General features: G+C 31.3%; 2 protein-coding genes across 4 annotated transcripts; one reads left to right on the plus strand and one right to left on the minus strand.

Moving 5' to 3' along the window:
* Nucleotides 1-329: 329 nt before the first annotated feature.
* LOC111418074 (bridge-like lipid transfer protein family member 3B) lies at nucleotides 330-13,862 on the minus strand. 3 transcript variants are annotated; one of them, XM_023050507.2, is made up of 20 exons: nucleotides 13,626-13,862; nucleotides 13,370-13,571; nucleotides 13,121-13,315; nucleotides 12,839-13,064; nucleotides 12,600-12,766; nucleotides 11,900-12,062; nucleotides 11,602-11,846; nucleotides 11,336-11,537; nucleotides 11,194-11,229; nucleotides 10,978-11,070; nucleotides 10,737-10,918; nucleotides 7,877-8,173; nucleotides 7,459-7,815; nucleotides 6,913-7,069; nucleotides 6,602-6,859; nucleotides 6,213-6,541; nucleotides 2,875-3,009; nucleotides 2,632-2,643; nucleotides 2,008-2,286; nucleotides 330-1,957 (listed from the first exon to the last, which is right to left on the minus strand). In XM_023050507.2, exons 1-20 carry the CDS (start codon nucleotides 13,667-13,669, stop codon nucleotides 1,487-1,489), a joined length of 4,050 nt encoding a protein of 1,349 aa, XP_022906275.1. In that variant the 5' UTR covers nucleotides 13,670-13,862; the 3' UTR covers nucleotides 330-1,486. The 3 variants fall into 3 exon arrangements, with proteins under 3 accessions (XP_022906275.1, XP_022906279.1, XP_022906277.1); XM_023050511.2 differs by lacking the exon at nucleotides 11,194-11,229; XM_023050509.2 differs by lacking the exon at nucleotides 2,632-2,643.
* A 4,802-nt stretch (nucleotides 13,863-18,664) lies between these two features.
* Nucleotides 18,665-21,325, plus strand: LOC111418064 (glutamic acid-rich protein-like). Its single transcript, XM_023050494.2, has 2 exons — nucleotides 18,665-20,285; nucleotides 20,336-21,325. The coding sequence occupies exons 1-2, from the start codon at nucleotides 18,972-18,974 to the stop codon at nucleotides 20,996-20,998; spliced, it is 1,977 nt and encodes a 658-aa protein (XP_022906262.2). The 5' UTR covers nucleotides 18,665-18,971; the 3' UTR covers nucleotides 20,999-21,325.
* Nucleotides 21,326-21,421: the final 96 nt, after the last annotated feature.

The following is a 21,421-nucleotide window of genomic DNA, read 5'->3' on the forward strand; positions in this document are numbered from 1 at the left end:
TGTCAATCAATGGTAAAAGAAAACTCAAGAATAGACAGGTAGGGTACAGGACAATACTTTAAATGCACAACTGGTTGGATTTGTTTCATCTCACTTCCTCTAAACATGGGGGCTTAATTATTAATTTCTCCTTTAATGTATTAATAATATATATTAGCGAAATTTTTGGAATATTTTCTATAAATGTTGTTTGATGGAATCATAAGAAATTAATTAAAATAATAAATTAATTCGCTACTAATACTCTTTCTAAATAAATAATCTCTAAAGGATAGGATTATGAATCATTGGACGAAATGGAAAAGAATTTTATTCAATAAAATTCATAATTTTGTTATTAGATAGATATATTTTTTATCAATCTCTTGTACAACCATTTAGGGCTAAAGCTAAACGATACAATAATTTTGACACTTTATATCGACTAGAAAGCTTTTTCTTGATCTCATAACAATAAAAAAAAGAGATTTATGTAGTTTTCTTCTGCTCCATAAATTTTGTTTTGTAACATATCTATAACATAGTTTTCTATGGATGAGGTACAATGTATAGGTTTTATTATTATATTTCAAAGCTGAATGATACAAACAGTGTTGACACTTTTTTATTTCTTATCATCGTTATGAATTTATGGAGCTTGAAGATATGTCACCTTAATCTTTTCAGGACCTGCAAAACAATTTCTAAAACAAGTTTATAAAAAATTGAGCCAACAATTTAACCTTAAACAAGATGATTACCAATTTTATATCAAAAATAACACAATTTACATAACATAAAGTTTAAACTAAACTCAATTTTAATAATCATTTCTAATATCATTTTTTTTTCTAAACTTTCTACACTTAAAAGATCACAGTACTTTACATAGAAAAAAAATTGCTCTTTTCCTTCACATCAATCAACAATATTTAATTAATTTACACAAATTCCATCACAGATGGTTTTAGAAAATATTCCATAAATTTCACAAGAAGCGAGTAGTGTTTGCTGCAACATTAACTAATATAAAACATTAAAGTCATCTACTTATTCCACATTTACGTACATTTTGGGTTGCTTTAATATAAAAATATTACTAATTTCCAAACTAATTAAGAACTAAAGATCATTTCCTTAAAAACTGCATGGAAGAAACATAGATATAATAAAAATATTGACAACTAAAACTCCCATTTAATTATTTCTCTTTAAAATATCGTGTATGTACAAGTATTGTAGCACTTCCCTTTGCCTTTATGCAAAAATATCAAGAAGAAATAAATTTGCTTTCTTTTTTCAAATCTTTGGTTTTTTTAATTCAATTAAAAACCCACATTAATTATTTATATTAACGTCACATATCTCCATTTTTAATTAAAAAAAAAAATGATCCTCCGTTTTTTTCTTTCTAAAGCGATCTAAGACCGAACCAATAGAAAAAAAACCTTACCGACTACAGCTTTTTAACGCTCGAACAGCATTTAGTGCAGTCGAAACAACATTGCTATCTCTTACTGTTCCACATCCGACCCCGATCGTTCATCCGCTCCTCTTGCAACCGTTTCACATCTTCCAACAATTTCCTTTTTTCATCCAACAATCGCGACGTTTCATCTTGAGCCGAAACCAAGCACGATCGCAACACATCCGTTTCTTCTTTCGCTCGTCTCAAAACCCGATTCTCTTCCGAAATTCGTTCGAAAGCGGTTAAACGGCGACGAAGTTCTTCAACGTCTTGTTTTAATTGTTGATTTTGTTGTCGTAAAAGCGAAGATTCTTGTTCCGAATTTAACGTGGTAATCGATTCCGAGGAATCTCCGGATGGTTTTAAAGGGATTATATTGAAAATCCCATCTTCAGAGCGTGTTATAAACATGTGTGTTATGTTTAAATCTATTGGGACAGGACCTGGAGATGTTATATGAACCGGAGGACGATCTTCAATTAAGTGGAGTTGTACGTTATTTAAAGTAACCTTTAAAAGAATTAATAAGATTTAATTTGTACATATTTAGATTTACTTACTTGTAAAGGGATTGGAATTGGAATAATCTCATCTTCAATTAAATCTGTTAATCCCGTAACTGTACTCATAGATAAATCCAAAGTGAGATCGTTTACGTGAACGTCGATGAAGTCTTTGAAGTATTTATTTAGATCCTCCATGTTTCCAAAATCTAAAGATGTAAATGATTTCGATGTTGGAAGAGTTACGTCGTGATCTAATCGAAGTTTAACTTTGGCGCTTGTACCACTGGTTGTTGGGGGATCATTCCAAGCTCTTGTTCTTGAACTAAACTTGCTCTACGCAAATAAAAACGACGTTAACATATATTTAAAAAAATAAAATAATCAATCTAATTTAGATTTAAAACGTGCATTAATGTTTTATTTTTACTTCATCAAAATTACACAAGCAAAAAGCTTTTTGATACATTACCTGGGCTTAATACCTTTTAAAAAAAATGTGGCGCAATTATTTAGTTGGGAATTAAAAATCTAAATTTCTTATTTCATGCGATTCATTCAAACTCAAAAAAGCTTGTGTTTTAATTTTATTTTAACCTAACCTTACGTTTCTTTTTTAATTTTATTTCTATGCACAATCATTCAAATCTAATTTTAATAAAAAAATGTCTGTTTCAATACCTTCATCTTGGTCTGTGCCACAAAAAACATTCAGAGGCATGCAAAAAAAATTATAGATACAAGAAAATATGTTTTACGACGCCCCGAATTAATAGAAACAAAAAATAACTTAAAAAAAATTTTTTTTTTGGGTTGAACAAAGGGGAATTCTTTTTTGTATCTTTGTTCGACAAATTAACAAAGTAATTGAGGGTTAAAAAAATAAAATCAATAAATATTTATTTGCTGACATGAAAAACTCACCTGAAATTCATCCCAAGGTATTGAAGTACAATCTTCGCTTGATACATAACCAACTTGAATCTTCATTGAAGAGGAGTAACCGACAGATTGTTGTAAAAATTCCACCTTTGTTAATTTAAAAGTGGAAACAGAAACCTGGTAAAGAAAATTAGATGTGAGATTGTTTTAAATATGTTAATAATTAATTAATAATGATTAAACTTATATTTATGAGTAAAAAAATGATAGATTAGGTATAAGAAATTATATTTGAAGTTAATTTGAATGATAGAGAGTGCTTGCTAACATTAAAACACTTATAGATATTAACAGGATGAGTTGTTGTTAAAACTGTTACTGAAAAAAACACTTGGCTATGTGCACAAGGAAATCAAATCAAATAACTTCATTTCTTTTGAAATAAAACTAGAACTGTCAAAAAACTGTCATTTTTTTGACAATTAAATCTGTCAAAGACGATATTTCGCCGTCTACTTTGATTGTAATTTGCTGATTCAATATTTTCAGAAAACATTTTCAGAGGGATTTATCCTCTATCAAAGTATGCAAAAAAAAAACATGTATCTCATTTAAAATAACAATGTTGGTTGCCATAGCAACGAAACAAAAAACAATGTAAACAAGCAAATGTCGCCAAAAAATGCGCCACAATTAATAAAAAAATTTTTATTTGAAATTAATAATTTTTTCTTTAAAATCACAAATGGCGAAGTTATTGGGTTATATTCCAGACATTTCACACATCCTGTATAAGCGTATCATCATATGTTGAGGGCTATTTTGGGTGAGAGACAACCGGCATTTACAGTTGTCAGTACTCTTGATAAAATATGTAATGTTTTTTTACATACAGGGGTGATTCTCAACTTATACGCATAAACTTGAGGATTTATTCCTCATGACAAATAATGACTAATAGATGAAAAAAAATTGTAGTAAAAGTTTTTTAGTTTCCTAGATATCCGATATAATCAGATCGCCAGATCATGTGTTTCTTGGAGAATGGATAGTCCGAGATGGTCCAATGGCCTGGCCACCGTGATCTTAAAAACATAGTGTACGCCACGTAAGTTAATACTGAGCAAATATTGCAAAATCAGGTACATGCTGCTGCACAGACAATCCGCCAACACCCTGGTTTAGGCTGCGCTAGTTGGAGATCGTGGATTCGGGGAACCCAATTGATAGAAAATATGGGAAATAACTTCCAACACTTGCTGTGATGTTATTTTAAAATGTTCTATGTATTCTTGATTTATAAGTAAATATCACGGATATCTATGAAACAGAAAATCGCCTATTAGTCATTATTCGTCATGAGGAGTAAATCCCCAAGTTTATCCGTATAGATTGAGAATCACCTGTATGTGAGTGACATTTATATACTGCTCAAGACTATTATAATGTAATAAAGACGATTCAAATAAGACGATGAATTAAACTAGAAGTTTTGATACATAAAAGGTTTAAAAAAAATGAAAAGCCGGATACCGGATATTTGGCATCCCCTTCGGCCGGATATCCGGTTATCCGGCATATCTATCCGGCCATTATGCTTATAATTTCTGGTGCATTTCTGAAGTGATACCCTATATTGCCACACTATTACGATATTTGAACACAATGAAATTAATAAGAAAGCTGATAAGATATGTCAACTTATTTGGATCCAAGATACAAAATGAACTTTTTTGATGCTGATTTAACTAACGAAGCAACTTTAAAAAGAGAATACTTTAATTAATGATTGGGATTTTATTTCCACAAAAGTCCTTCAAGAAATGAATTTTATAGCGAATTTTGAAAATTATCGATGAAAGTTGCAACATCGAAAATTTTATCAAAACTTCAAATATTGTTTTCTCAAAAACTAAGTTATTTTGCAAAACGGGTTGGTTCATTGGAAAGAGGACACTCCTATTAACACTTTTTTGAAATTTTTATACTCATATTCCAAGAAATCGATTTTATACGAATTTTTAAAATTGAATCGGCGAAAATTGCAAAATTCGAAAAAATTGTCGATCGTTTCAAAAATTGATTTCTCAAAAACTAAAAGCGATTTTTCAAAACGGCTAAATAGCTTGTTGCATTAAAAAGAGGATACTTTAATTAATAATTGGTGATATTTCCACAAGGATCCTTCAAGAAATGAATTTTATAGCGAATTTTGAAAGTTATCGATGAAAATTGCAACATCGAAAATTGTATCAAAACTAACTATCCAGTATCCGGTCGGATTTTAAAAAATGGCCAGATACCAGATAGTTTCCGAATATCCGTTCCACTACTAGCAGGAAGCTAGTCGCCCTTTTTGAAAAGGGGGATTACAGAGGCTATCGAACGACTCGTTAATTAAAAGTGTTAACGTATCAGTCACAACGTGGGACACCTTGTCTAGTAAGGAACAAAGGTATTTCGTCGTAGTCGCTCGAATGCTTGACAGATATAGATTTAATTGTGGTAGCGACTTCTAGCGGTGTAACAGAAGTCAAGAAAAGTGAGCGATCGTTATTTCCTATGTTATTCAACATAGTTCAACAATATCAGTAGGAGCTGTGACCTCGGAACCATTTCAACACAGGTATTAGTCGTTGCGACTGTTATTATGAACGAAGGAATGTTCCTGTCGAGCCAGGTACAAAGCTACTTTCTGTTTATAGTCGGCTTTTAAGCATAACTTATTATAATACACTTCTTTTGCAACCTGTGTTTAGGTGATATTTCCAGCGATCTTTATAACTTTTACAGAAGATCTGATTGTTCGCTTGCTTACATAAAGCATGGAAGGTCCTTAGCTCCTCTGATTGTTTTTTAATATCGCTTGTAATCTATTTTTTGTCGGTCAATTTTACAGCTGATTTCCCCTTAATTGGATTGACCCATTACATAAATGAGCATAGAATGAAGAGAAAGATGCCTTGAAATGATCGAAAGAAAGAAATGGATCACATCTGACGCTTGGAAAGCCAATTGAGAATAATGCCAAACTGAAGAAAAAATGTTAGAAAGAATCGTTAAGAAATGGGCAAGAAGAGATAACCGAAAATATGTGGAAAACTTAAGTGCGGAAGCCCAACTGGACGCATTTGGGTGTACAACATCATCAATCGCCCAATTATGAGTAAAAACTGACACTTATTAACTACAGATATGTATCAGAATTCGCAGAAGTATGTTAAATATGTACTAGAATTATTATATGTAAGTTAAAATTTACCAAAATATTAGTAATAAATAAAATAGTTTATTCATTACAAAATATTTCTGGAATTATTGATATGATTATCAACAATTTTAATAAGTAGTTATGATTTAAAATAAAAAGAAATACTTACAATATCTTTTCTTCGACAACTACTTGTAATTGAATGATCGCTCGTCGTGGTAACTGTACTTTCTTCCTCAATAACTTCACTGGCAACTTCAACCACTGTTTTAGCATCATTATGAAACTCGTTAACTTTAAACATGGCGTTTACTGTGTGCATCGTTAACGGACATCGTTCGTTATCTTGGCCAGAAGCAATAAAAACGAATCTCTCTGAATCACTGGAACCATCGCTACGAACTGACATGGAATCACTCATATCATCAGGACTTGGTTTTAAAGCGATATCAATCGATGTCATTAAATTATTAAAACCTTTCTTCATAGAAGAAAAACCTACGAAATCAAAACAATTAATTATTGAGTTTATTATTTTGATTAAATTATTTTTCTTACCAACATTGATATTGTTGGGTACAATATTTGAGATGGAATCTTTTTTGTTACTTCTGGTAGTATTTGATATGGTTGAATCGGGGAGAGAAGTTGATGCGGTCATTTCTGCAGAAATGCTTCGAGTGAATGTATCGAAATTTGCTGTTTTGGTTATGGTTTGTTGTTCCTCAATGGGTTTTGTGTGTAAGCCATAACCGTTTGCTACTGACCATTGGTTCATTGATAAGGAACTTTTTTGCCAAACTGTTGCTGTTGAACCTAATATAAATAAACGAATATTATTAAAATAATGTATTAAAAAATATATTTACCCATTATTGCATCATCCACAAGACTCGATGAGTCTGGAATAAAAGATTCAGCATCTCCACCAGAAGATTCTTTACCTGGACTATGAGATGGCATAACAAAAGTCACTTCTAATTGTGGAATTATAGCTCCCACTGCTAATGATCCACTACTTTCCACCTAAATAAAAAAAATTAATAAAATTAAAAAAAAAAATGCTTTGTTATAAACATACAGAAACGTGACACCAAAAGTATTCATTTTTTTCATAAATATTCACAAACATTTTCAACAATTATTTTTTTACTATTTTTTTCTTAAAGTGTTAAACAAAAACCCATTGAGTAGTTACAAATTATGAATGAACGTCTGAGAACTGCTGCGCTAATAAAAATACCATGCCCAAAAATTTATAAAGTCAGCAGTTGTTTGTTAACCCAATTTCACAATAAGTAAATTTAAATTATATAGGACGCTCAATCAGCGAGTTTAAATTTTTCATTCAAAATAAAATAAACATAAAAAATAAAAATAAACATAAGAAACAACAAATAATCTTAAAGTCTTGCCTGCATAATTCTATTGGTATCCAAAGATAAATATGTAGCCAATTCTTTAGCTTCTTCAGCAAGTCTCAATAAAAATAAATATTGATAATGATTCAATTGGACGCTGACCAAGTTTGAGATGTAGGCTAACGCGTGAATATCAGCATTTTTAGGCCCAGCGTTATCTACTTTAACAGTTGAATTCGGATCCATATTTGCATGGACCCAAATTGTTACAGGTAACGCATCCAAAAGTGGGATTGGTTTTGTTAAACCCACCGCTCTAGCTCCAGTGAATTCTGCCCAAACCGGATCTAAAGTTACGCACCAAACATCCTTTGCTTCTAACCAAAGAAATTCTCTTGATAATTGACTTATCTATAAAAAAAATAAATATTATTAATGTAATAAATAAAAAAATCGTTTGTTTGTAACTTACAAAAGAATTGAATGATGATGTATCAAGTTCTATAGGTAAATTTCTAACGTTATCGTCCGTCGAGATATGATCCAAAAATTTTTGTGTAACAATATAAAAATCGTTTGATTTTGATGGAAAATCTGATCCAAAAAATAACGATCCCATATGAAAAGAATCGACGCATTTCGCTAAGTCGGCACGAGAAGATTGTTCTAAACTGCGAACGTTAGTGATTGTAGCTCTCGTTACTTGAAACGTTAAAGTTTTTGGGCGATCTTTTTGTGAAATGTAATCTCGTCCACTTTCAAAAATAACCTAAGAAAGATTAATTTATTTAAAAATTCTTTAATATTAGGGCTAGATATGCATTTGCCATCGAAATCTAAGCTACAGTGGCTCCAAGTCAAACTCGGACAGTAGAGTAATAATACTTTCTTACAAAAAAATATTCAAAGTAAAACAGCTAGGAAAAAAAGTAAATTGATTTTCAGTAATTTATTAATTAAAGCAGCCATAAGTAAAAATTACAAACAATTTCAAGTAGAAGCTTTAACAGTTGACAAGGGGAATTCCCTAATTAACTTTTTTGTATTATTCGGGCGGAAATGTAGCTTTTTTTTTTAAATGTCTAGACAAAGAGGCCAAACAAGAAGGAAGGAAAATCGGTACGAGAAATTGCAAAAATTGTAGACAGAAGCCATTATATGGTGCACGATATAATAAACAAGGCAAAGAGCGCTTATAACAAAATTGCTGGCTGGCTATTATTGCTGAGAATGAACTAAGGAAAAAGCTAGTGTGTCAACCATTAGAAACATGCTCTATAATGCTAATTTACATGGTAGAAAGGCGAGAAGAAAACCGTTAATCAGCAAAAAGAATCAAAACATCAGATTAATATTTGCGAAAGAGCACGAAAATAAAGATTTTTATTATAAGGATAATTTTGCAGGGAAATAACACACTCCTCATGGATTAATTTTGTTTACTCAAACATGTTTAATCGACGTTTCGGGCTATTATAACCCCATCATCAGGATTTTAATATAAATCATTGTTGAAAAAACAGTGGGAGAGCTGATAATTGCCATCTATAATTATTTTAATTGTTATTTTCATAAGGATTAGTCCGCAAGTGAGCAGTTGAGAACCACATGATAATAGACTAATTTAATGTGTATCAATATATGTGTAGTAAGTTTTGCGTTCATTTACATGAAGAGTGCTTTGCGAAGTATCACGATAAATGATTTTAGTATAAATATTTTTTATCTTAAACTTCATACTAAAGTTGCTATTTGTTAGTATTATGTTGTGTTAGTATTATTATTTATTTGCGGATAATTTATTACTTAGTTAATAAATGATAACCAACATTTTTGTGTGTTGTTGTTCATTTATCTTACCAGTGGTGCATTTTTACACCATTTCATATTTCAAAAACAATTTTTTTTTAAACAACTGTGTACATTTTTATACTTTTCATTCTCTTCATCGTGGGCCTAAATGGGTTAATTGTAAAATAAAATTCTTATTTAAAAAATTGACCATGTTTTTCAACATAAAAGTTGATTTTTCTAAAAAACTGTCAACTTTAGAGCTCATGACCTACAGTACCTTTTTTGTGTAGAAAACATTGACGGTTCAAATGGGTTCAAAAATGTTTTCTCGCACAAAACTTAACTTATTATGGGTAGAAAATGCTTACAAACGCTGTTTTCTGTATGATAAACGGTTCCGGAGATATTCGCAAAAAACATTTATTAAATTTCAACACCCTGTATCTCGAAAATGGTGCATTTTAGAGGGTAAGTTGATAGAAACTTTTTTCAAATTTTTGGACAAGCTATCACATCCTGAAGTCCTGCGCATATATTATGAAACACCCTGTATAATTGCCCTCATGTAATGGAAACGCTACCCCAAAGCCCAGACATAACTCCAATTAAAAATTTATGGAATTATTTAGATACCAAAGTTCGAAAACATTCTAGTAAATCTTAGTTGAAGAGCGACTTGTTTAAAGAATAGGAGAAAATTCCACCCATTTTTTGCGAAAAATTGATTTAGTCAATGCCTAAGCGGCTTAAAATGGCTATAAAAAACAAACCTTTACTTCCATACTAAATATTAGTTATTAAAAATACAAATACGTTTTGTAAATTTTGTTTACTCTCCTCGTTTGGCTTGTGCCTAGTGTTTTTATCCTGTTTTCGTTTATTTTTATATTCTTTTATTACAGTGAATAAATTTTTGTTTTTTGTGATGTTTTTTGGATGTGCAATTCATAAATTACTGACTCAATTTATTTTTTTCCTAGCTGTTTTAGCTTAAATATTTTTTAGTAAGGAAATATTATTACTCTAGTATCCAAGTTTGGCTTGGAGCCACTGTATCTTTTATAATTTGAAAAATCTCGCACATTTGGCGACAACCGGCCATGATTACATTATGCTTATGGGATTTTTGCCTAGCGTATTTAGCCTTAATGAGTAATTAGCCTTAGGTTCACTTTTACCATTCTCCTGATAAACTATCTAACGCAAGATTTCATAACCAGGGGGGCGTAAAGAAAAATTAATTTATCACATAACTTAAACATTATTATAAGATTCAGTTCGTCAATGCTTTAAACTCCGACGTCGTTAGTCGCTGTTAAACAAGTTGCGACAAGTTACAACTTAACATGAGGCAGAACAATTGCATATGTGCACCCCAAGTATCACAAACAATACTTATGGCTGAGATCATTTCCTCCATAAACTTCAAGTAGGTTACAGCGATTTTAATCATTCTCATTGACTAAGAATTGGATTTATCTATGAGATAAATTTATCAAGAGATGGTAAAAGTGGTCCTTAATAAACAATATTTATACCCTTGGCAAAATTGCTTCAACTTTTACATCAATGTAAGTTAAATTCGAGCCTGACATGGTCGGTTTTCCGGATTGTAACGATTGATGGAGATTCAACGCAAATGAATTAAACCATAAACAACTATCAACGTCGAAAATTATTTGAATTGGATTAAATTGTACGTAGAATTTTGGTGGTGGCACTAAAAACAAATAATTTTGTATTAAACAAATAATAAATAAGAAAAATTAATAAACTTACATGGAAAAGGAACATCATCTGGATAATAATAATAAATAAATTCCGCATGAATGATGCTGGTCTCTTCCGGTAACGACATATGATCACGATCCCCTTAAAACAAAAAGAACAATACCCATCTAAACCATCAAAAAAAAATCCACCACAATCGAAAAGAATCCTAAAGCATCTACATCTAACAAAAACAAAATTAACGTAAAGACAATTTTGAGATACCTGCTGGTGCATTTTTCTCTCCCTTTTTACGTTGTGCTAACGTTCAGAAGAAGAAAAACAACATCGTTATAGACGAAACATTTTTTTAAACCCTAACACACTCACTCAAATAAAAATCAAGAAATCTATATACAATTTTTACCTGAAATAAATTCTTTAAGCGCCTGTTTCTTTCCGGACGTCGTCACTTTGTAAACCGTAAAATTTTCAACTCGAATTATTACACATGTTGTCATGATTTTTTTAAATTGGCTAAGAACACCTTGTTTTAAACGATTTTGAGATACATGGCTTCGTTGAGGCGATTGCTCTGGTGAGGTTACATCAGGATTTTGATTATTTCCCTTCAAATAATCAATAAGATATAAAAATAAAACTAATATGTATACATATAAATAAATAAATTACTTTTGATCTTGAAAGTGGAACATGTTGCGATTTATTCCTATCCAACAAATCCAGAAATTTCGTTTTAAACGCATTAAAAGACTGTGATTGCCAATGAGTATGTGGAATTAATTCCTCTTTGTACATTGGCCAATGAGTACGGTCACTTATTGCTAAATGATATGGGTAATAATCGATTTGAAACATTTGGATGTTAATTTGGAGAGCAGCGCCGTCTTTTAAATTAGGATGGCAAGATCGCCCCGCTAAAATAATATTTTTAAAAAATAGTTTTAACCCAAAAAATAAAATAACCTACGTCCTTGATCATCACAAAGATGCAAAATAATTTGTTGCGAAAGAAAATGGTATGATGTTTCAACTACATCATAAATCGAGAAGAGTTTAGCAATTGGAGATGTAGTTTCTTGCCGATCAACACGTTCTTGTTGTGCTAATTGGGCTTGATATTCAGGTAATTCCTTTAAAATAAATTAATATTACATAATAGTATATTAAAAAACTAGTTTCGTAGACAAGCTTTAAGTCTTATGAAACGTGTTTTTTATGCTATTTTTTGTAATTCGCGTTTTTATCCTTTCTTTTTAACAAAAATAAAATAAATTTTGACAATGTAGGGAAATAGGTATGTAGCAGTTGGTAACACCATAACACTTGAAAATAGAAATTTGAATTGACAATTAGACATTATCTTTTTTTTGAAATTAAAGCACTCATTCATTCAAATTGTCACATTGACAACTAGAAAAATTAATGACCCAATGTCACCAACTTGAACTGGTTTCATAAAATGTTACTAAAATCTCTTATAGCATTCTATGCTGTAAGGAGTCTCATTACAGCACACGTTTGAGTACTGTAATAGCTTTCATTATCGTCGCGAATTACAAAAAATTTATTTAAAAATGAAATACAGTAAAACCTCAATATAATGGACACTTTGTTCCCTGTATTAATTGAGTTATATTGAGATCTTACCATAATAAAGAAAAAATTACTTCTAATTTTCTTGCTGCTTTAGCTTTTCTTGTCACTTGAGTCGCTTTTTGCACCAAATCAGCTAAAGAATCCAAGAAATGTAGGGCTGCTTTTAATTGTGAATCAGTTAAGACCCAAAGAAGGTCATCCAGAATAATAGCTAACCTTGATCCCATTATAAAAGAGTCTAAAAATAAATTTAAAACATTAAATTGTAAAATTAAGTTTATAATAGTATATAAATATTGTGACTCATCACCTGATAACCTCTTCTTTATCGTTATCCTACATTTTGCTTGGTTTGTCAACAATCGTAAAGGAGTGAGGTTTTTATCTTTTGTAGATTTAGCTTCAACTCTCAATGTTTGCCATTCTAATTCTTTGAAAATTAAAATTTGTCCCTTTCCTTGTTCTTTTAAGCGCGTCATTCTTAATTCGGCTTTTTCCCATAATGGACTTTTTGACTCAACTTTAATTCTTTGAATCTGAAAAAACAACTCAATTAAAATTAGTCATGTTGGTAATTAAAACATTTTATTACTTGAACGTTAGCAGTAAATGCTGGACTATTAAATGTAACATTAACTGTATTAACTGTAACTGTTATTCCATCAATAACCTTATGAATTATACTGTATTTTCCAGGAACTGCATAAGATGAAAGTCCTGATTGATCAGAACCCATAGAACGGAGTTCTTCACAAGTTTCTACTGTTACATTAACTTCATCTAAACTCTAAATACAATAAAAAATAGCATAAAGATCATAAAAATAAAATAAATAAATTACCAAAACAATAGGAACATTCTTAAGTTTAGTCCATTGTATCCTAAAAGACACCTTATTACACCAAGCTCCTGTCAACCTGAGCCAAGAAGGCAACTCCAAAAGTTCTGTTAGCACACATTCATCTAATTCTAAATTGCTTAATTCCCCTTCACCTTTAAAAGTGCTAAAATTGATCTTATCCGCGGATAGATTTTTCGTAAACCTATAAAACACCGGTTGAAATGTACAAAATTGATTCGAATTGGGATTTACAAACCTTGAAAGGTGCTTCAACAGTTGGTTCTTTATAATAGAGACCATCTTCGACGTTTTCTCAAAGGGTTGCTACAAACTACAACTACAAACGATTTTTATATTTTCGCGATTCAGTTACATGACGGAGTATTTTACGATATTTGATTAGAACGCGTTAAAAAAGATAAATGGATGGTTTTTTTTTGGTCGAGATAAAATTACGACTCGAAACGAACCAAATCACCGAAGATTTGACATTTTTTGACGTTTAAAACGCATGCGCACATAATTTAATTGACATTTCATATAAGTGAAGTTAGCTACGTATAATTTAAATCATACAAATATAATTTAATTTATTTACATTGTTATTAATTATTGTTTAACTTCGATTTGAAAGGTTTCTTTTTAATAATTAAGTATTGAAAATCATTTTTATTTATAAACTAAGGATTAGTTGATTATCTTGATTCATTTCATAACGTATTTAAATATTATATTAAGTTCCTATCACTTAATATTGCATAATACAGGGATTAATGTTACATTCTAAATGGAAATAACATTAATACACGTAACATTAGTTATAATTATTTTTTATTAAACTGTAGTGAATGGTATTAACAAGTAAATTTCTCATAATCGTTTTATCAAAGTTTTTATAGTTAAAAAAGATTAAACCTTACACAATTTCGGAATTAATTAAAACGTTTTTTCCAAATTTAATACAGTGAAAGCTCTAATAAGCGGACAGTAACGGTCTCATTACTTTTGTCCGTTTATGAGAAAAGACGTAAAGTACAGACACAATATGTAATATCATTCTCGAATAACGAATGATTTTAGTTTGAAAATTACATTCAATGTTCCTTTATAAAATGTGATTAGATTACATTCCTCCTTCTTCACCTCATCATTCTCTTTTGCCTCAATTTCAACATTTTCTGTCTCTACCGAAAATTCCAAGTCTTCCAAATTTATTCTAAAAATGCTATTTAAATGCCAAGAATTGGCAAGAGGCTTCATAAACACCAAAAGTTATACAGCTTTAACAGCGCATATGATAAATGAAAACTTTGAATTAAAAACTATTTTACTAGATTGTAAAATAATGGAAGGACACCATTCAGGTAAAAACTTAGTTATTGAAATTAGAAACTTAATTTCAGATTGGAATATAGCAAATAAAGTTATACTAGTTGTTTCTAATAATGCATCGAATTAAAAATGTTATTACAGCTGAACTAAAACTGAACCATTTTGGATGTTTTTCTCACTCAATAAATTTAGTATTACAAAATGGTTTGAAAACATCTCATATTTCCCTACTGATATCAAAAATAAAAAGTATGTGTAAGTGTTAAGAAAGAAATATAGGTTTGGGGTTGGTTCCAAGATTGTTGTCCGCCTATTAGAGCTTTCACTATAAATGAGACACTTTCATTCCTAAATAAATATTCTATGAACGCCAATTTAAAAGTTGATCTAGGTTGTATAATCAAAGTGGAAATAATTAAATTAAAACGTTTCAGGAAGGAACTAAAGGAAATGTTTCAAAATCGATTTCCCACGCGGCGATTAACCATATACACTTGACACAAAATGTATAGAAAATGTTAATACGATGCAATATCGCGTCGTTTATCAACGTTAATATTCACCGTTTAATATTCATTATCAAACCACTGTGAAAATTTGAAATAAATTTAATACCGGACGGTTAATAACGTTAAACCAGGTCTTGTCCACCGAGGTATTTTATTTAGATAAATTATTAAACATAAAAAAAGATAAATTAACAAAGATATGTCTCGAAATTGTAAGCTGAGCTGTTATTATCTCTTAGTAAAGATAAAGTAATAATAATGTTGACGCCCACAGGGAAACAGAAACTTGTAAATTTATGTATGTGTGTTGTGTTTATGTGAAAGTCTGGTTTTGGTGTCCGGTGATTGTACATATTTGCGCCGTTCATACACATTTTAAAAATATACCTCAATTACACACCGCGTGCTCGCACCATTGGCTACACTCTAGTGACTGTATTTTGGTTTCTGGGATATTATGTCAGGGAGCAATAACTGTGTTTGTTGCAAAATAAACCAGAAAATCGTGACAAAAAAAACTTTAAACTACGTGATTACCAAATTTTGAAATTTGAATTTCATATACGGTTGTTTACAATCACTTCTGCAAGAATTGAATTGGAGCAATCAATAAATTCAATGTTATTTACTTTAGCTCGATATACTTACTTAAGTGGCGTACGTTATAGCTGTTGATGAAACATTAGCTCTTAAAATGTACTTCATACGATGTTATTTAAGCTATCAGAAATGTGACTTCTACTTTTGAGTTGTACCAGAAGAATTTATGTTTTGCCTCAACAATTTAGAGCATTCAATTACGTTGTTATGCTAGAAATCATAAGTAAAATTGTATTATAATAAATAAATCAATTTGTTTAGATTTCTTACCAGTTGATCCAAATTATCCTATTTTGATCCCAATGATATTCTTCGGCCTGAATCCATAATTTTATGGTACAGCTTCATCAATAAGTTATTTCTAAAATTCTCAGAACAATATATTTTACCTTGTTGGGTCATATCATTGTTAAATGCCCAAATACAGAGAGAAAGGAGCAAAAGCCTTAAATATTTTGAAACAAGAAGCTAATTTAACAATATGTAAAGAAAATAAATGAGGAGAAAGAACAAAGTAGGAAGATTTTCATGGCAGTACATCTCAAAATGAATCTTAAAGGAATACTGTATAAGAATGCACACTACCAGCAAATAGAGTAACAACTCAGAGTAAGTCTACTAATTGCGAGAAGAAGGAAGAGGTATCAATGAAGCAAGAGCGTTATTATACCTCTACAAAGTCAAATCACTCTGCTTTACTAGATAAGGAATGCAACAATATGTAGAGATAATAAAGGAAGAGAAGAAAAAAAGTAGGAAGACCTTTATGGCAGAACACCTCGAAACGAATCCCAAAGGAATAGTTTATAATAATGCTACCCGCAAACAGAGTAACTGCTCAGAGTGTCTACTCATTGTGAGAAGATGTTAGGTATACGATAAACTGAAAAAAATAGAAGAGCAATCGAAGCTACAACATATAGGTTGCTAACACTACCGTAGTAACAATATGCAAGTACAATTTTACAGAGTGTGTCGTCTTAGATGCAAAAAGGAACCAAAAAGTGAAAAATGTACCAAGCCATGGTACCATGGATAACATTGGAAATTCCAAATAGGTAAGCCAAGTCTTCCAAAAAGTTCTGAACTCTGCTTTGTAAAAAACTGTTGAAACAGAAAAAACAGCAAAAATGTCATGAGCAGATTTATGAAACTTCGGAAACTGTGACAAAAATAATATTAGACAGTGTAGATGGGTAATATCGTCACAATCAATACGTTGATCTACCTTGGCCCATTAATCTCTAACGAAGGAAGCTAGGACTAGACAAACATATTATCATGGAGATGTCATGTAATCACTTTGACAACAAAAATGAGGTTGGTAAGGAGCTTGGTCTTCTCTATCTTTTTTTACAGATCAGAGTTGTGATTAAAAACAACGAATTAAAAGAAAATCGATGACACAAGGGAGAATAAATGAGTCAATACAACAACTGAAACAAAAAAAAGATTGCGAGTCGTGGTGGCACGTGGTGCCAAATAATGCCTTAGAGGTCACAGCAGCAGGCAAAAGGTGGCGTGGAATATCTTCTACAAGGTACACGCACACCAGTCGCTCCAGTCATAATGTTTAGCGATGTAAAACAAAAAGGGCAGAAGCAACCATTCGCTTCGTGTTGTGGAGCGCACAATTCTAAAACAGTCCGGGGTCAGGTAATAAATCTGCTTCGCAACACTGTTAGTGCTTAATCATCGATCATACCAAGGTTAATAAGATCATTACTGTTATTATGAGTAGAACAAACTAGCCTGAACAAGTATTTATTATTTTACAATGCGATTATAACCCTGAAAGGAAATCCACAATACATTAAATTTAAAAGCAAAGTAAATTGAACCAGTATATACTGGTTCAGGGTATACATGAAACTTTCTATGTGTCGGGTACAAAGCCGATTTCACTGAAGACCCTTTACAAATATAAATCTAATAGTAATCCGTCAGTAATTCGCTGCGACAAAAATTTGTATCCCGTACTTGGCTTATTTTTCACCAGTTGCTTTTCCACAAATCTTCCTGTGTAGGGTAAGGTGTCTTCATCGATGGAAAAACATTTCAATTTCTGAAATAATTGGACGTATTTTCCATAATCAATCACTAGGTTGTATGGATTGTGGAATATCTGGGTCATTGGAGACCTTTAAGTGCAAACGACTCTCAGTGTAATGATTTCTTGTCATTGTAGTTGCCAATAAATCCCATCATGTATCTAAAACCTAGTTTTATTCTTGATATACTCAACATGCTATACCCAAAGAGCGTTGTATCTCTGTAACAGTTGTGTTCACAGATTTTTCTGTTCGTCCAATAGAGCTAATGGAGACTTCTTAAAAACACATTCGGCAAAAATCCTAAAGTTTATCCTCCAATAGTTTTCGTAAGAATCTTCATCAAACAAATATTTTGAAACAATAAATTATATAAAATTAAATATAAAAGTCAGAAAATAAGAAGATATCTTTCCCAATAACCTAAAGAAATTTTTCATTAAAATTGCACCATAAAAAAATGAAAGATAAAAGTAAAATTGCAAACCACAATAAGATCTCAAAAAAAACCTAACTTATAATTATGTTATTATAAAACCCACCATTTAATTTCAAAATTATTTAACTAGAAAGAAAATCCAAGTACAAATGAAATCTGTAATATCATTAAGGAGAAAGTCTATTTATTAAATTCTTATCGTTTGAAATTCTCCACCTGGTTACATTTTTCTTGTCCCACTGTATTACATAATTTGTAGACCTAAACTTTTTCTAAAAACTATATCGGTGAAAGCGTTAAAACGACACGAAAACTATTTCGGTTCCTTACTTCAAATCTATTAAGTAATAATCCCGTTGGCAACGCAAAAAATAGTCCATTGAACGCACATATCATAATTAACATTCATTACAATTCAAACTTTTAAACCAACTGTGGCAAAATTAAAAGTAAAACGAATAAAAACTCCGGCATCCGTAGTTAATTTGTTGAATTTCCGAAGTGGTTACGGTTCTATATCGAATTTGTTCAGCCAGGTGTAACAATCCGCATAATCTGATAAAAAAAAACCTTCGAGAGAGGAAATGTCTATAAAAGCGATAGGAAGGGAAACAAGCTCTTTAGTTTTCCTTTAGTCGATACTCGAATCATATTGAAAGTGATCAACAATTATGAGTGTTCATAAACACAGCAGCTTCATGCTGCGTTTATTATTAATCGGTGCCCTATTTTTAATCGGTGTATATGCAAACGAAAATCCAAAATACGAATTTGGAGCCAGATTACCCAAAAAGGATTTGATAACGCAACAAAATCAAAAAAAGATCGTTAAGGTTTTACCGCCTCCACCAAATTATCGTGTTATAGAAAAACCAATCGCTGAAAACTTAGAACAAAAAGTGTACGATACTCTTCAAGAAGTTACAAAGGTTCAAAAACCAGTGAAAAATATTAAAAAACAAGTTTTACAACCGAAAAGAATAGTAAGACCAGTTGTTTATGTGAGAAAATCCGATTTGGCCAAACTTAATATCCAAAAAGTGAGTTCACCTCAAGTGGATTATCAAAAAAAAAATTACCCAAAAGAAAATTATCCGAATATAAATTACCCAAAAGTAGAATATCCAAAAGTATCGAAAGAAATTTTAAGTAAAATTGAAACTCCAAGAGAAGTTTTAACTAAAGTTCCAACACCACAAGACATTTTATCCAAAGTTCAACCTCCACAAGAAGTTTTAACTAAAGTTCCAACACCACAAGACATTTTATCCAAAGTTCAAACTCCACAAGAAGTTTTATCAAAAGTTGAAACGTTAAGAGAAATCAAATTAAATGGACCAAAATTAGAACCGCATCAACAAGATTTGTTTAAACCCGAAACTCCCAAATCAATAAAAGAACAAATCATCAAAACATTATCCGAACCAGAAGATGCCCCAATAAGAGAAAAACCAATTCCCAAACCAAGAAAGCTCAAAAAATATCCCCAAAAGATCGAATCTAAAGAACCTTTGGAACAACCAGCAACAACAAATGTTAAAATCCTTCAAAAACCCGTTGCGTTCTCTTTTACACCAAAAGATTCTAAAAATAAAAACGAAGATAATACTGTAGCTGGTACTGAAGTTCATGAAAGTGGTGATGATGAGGATGATGAAGAAGAGGATGGAGGAAAAGGTGGACATGGAGGAGGTAGTGGTGGTGGAGGAGGTGGAGGCCATAGTGAACCTAAAGAAGCTTCTGCTTCATTTAAACAAGGCGGAGGAAGTGAACAACATTCTGGGCACCACAGTGAAAAAGGAGATAAAGGAGAAAAGAAATTTGAAGGCCACGAGGATTATGAAAAAGCCGAGAAAGGACATCATGATAAAGAAGGGCATGAAAAGGAATACGAAGAAGATAGAGGAAAGAAAAAACAACACCATTACGATGATTCCCATCACGCCGAACATGAAAAAGCTGAAAAAGGAAGCAAAGATGCTGAGGTAATTTCCAAAAATAACTTTTTCCAATTAATAATATTTTATTTTTGTAGTATGATGAACATGGTAAATACTCTAAAGGTTGGTCAACCAAAGGTGAACACGTAATCCATCGTTTAGATGATTACGATAAGAAAAAAGTTTTCTTCGATGAATCCCATGATGAAAGTGAAGAAGAAGATGAAGGCGCATATTACGAAGAAAAAGAACATGAATCGGGCGGTGGTAAAAAAGGTTCACATCGCGATTCCGGAAAACATCACGATCACTACCACAAGGAAGGTGAACATAAAAAGGGTGGACATTACCATGATAGAAAAGGTCATAATAAAGGGGATAAACACTCAAAATATTATCATAATCACGAAGAACATGGCAAAAAAGGTGGCGGTAAAGAGGCAAAGAAATGGGGTCAACAACACCAGGAAGCTTACCACCATGAACATCCGGTTCATCAACACCGTGAACCAACCAGACATATTATTTGGACAGGTCATGAAAGAAGCGATCATGATGTTGCTGACACTGAATATGTTCCAAGAACTGTTGAGAGGAGTTCCAAAGGAAGTTCGAAAGGATCAAAGAAATCTAAAAGAAAATCAAAAAGGCAAAATCCTGTGAATGAAGGAGGGAACGCAAGAAAGCATTGGAGTGAAGGTGTAAATATTGATCAAAGGCCAAGTAATAATGGATTTTATTTTGTAACGCATCATTAAAATGATAATAGGACACTAAAAAAAATGATTTTTGTTAAATATCTGATTGAGGGAAGGTGAAATGAATATGAAATGAACTCTATTACTGCTTTTTGTGGATATTAAATTGTTGTTTTGTTTGGATTTATCGTTGTTGTGTATAGTTTAATTAATTGTTGTTAAATATAATAGATTTTTTTATGGAAGAAGAGAAATAATTACAACTGGGGGTAACAATAAAAAAGAAGATAATCTAAAAAAATAACATTATGTAAATACATTTTTTTGATGTAATTTTGAATTTAGTGATTTCAATAAAATGCTGAAATAAAGGAAAAAATACTTAGAAGCGGGCGACAAAAATATTTTTAATTAAAATAATAACTTATTGTTTAATGGCTTTAGATGATCTCTAAAGTATGTTCAAAAAATCATTTCATTAAA

This window comes from Onthophagus taurus, chromosome 11, assembly GCF_036711975.1.
Source record: "Onthophagus taurus isolate NC chromosome 11, IU_Otau_3.0, whole genome shotgun sequence".
Classification (NCBI taxonomy): domain Eukaryota; kingdom Metazoa; phylum Arthropoda; class Insecta; order Coleoptera; family Scarabaeidae; genus Onthophagus; species Onthophagus taurus.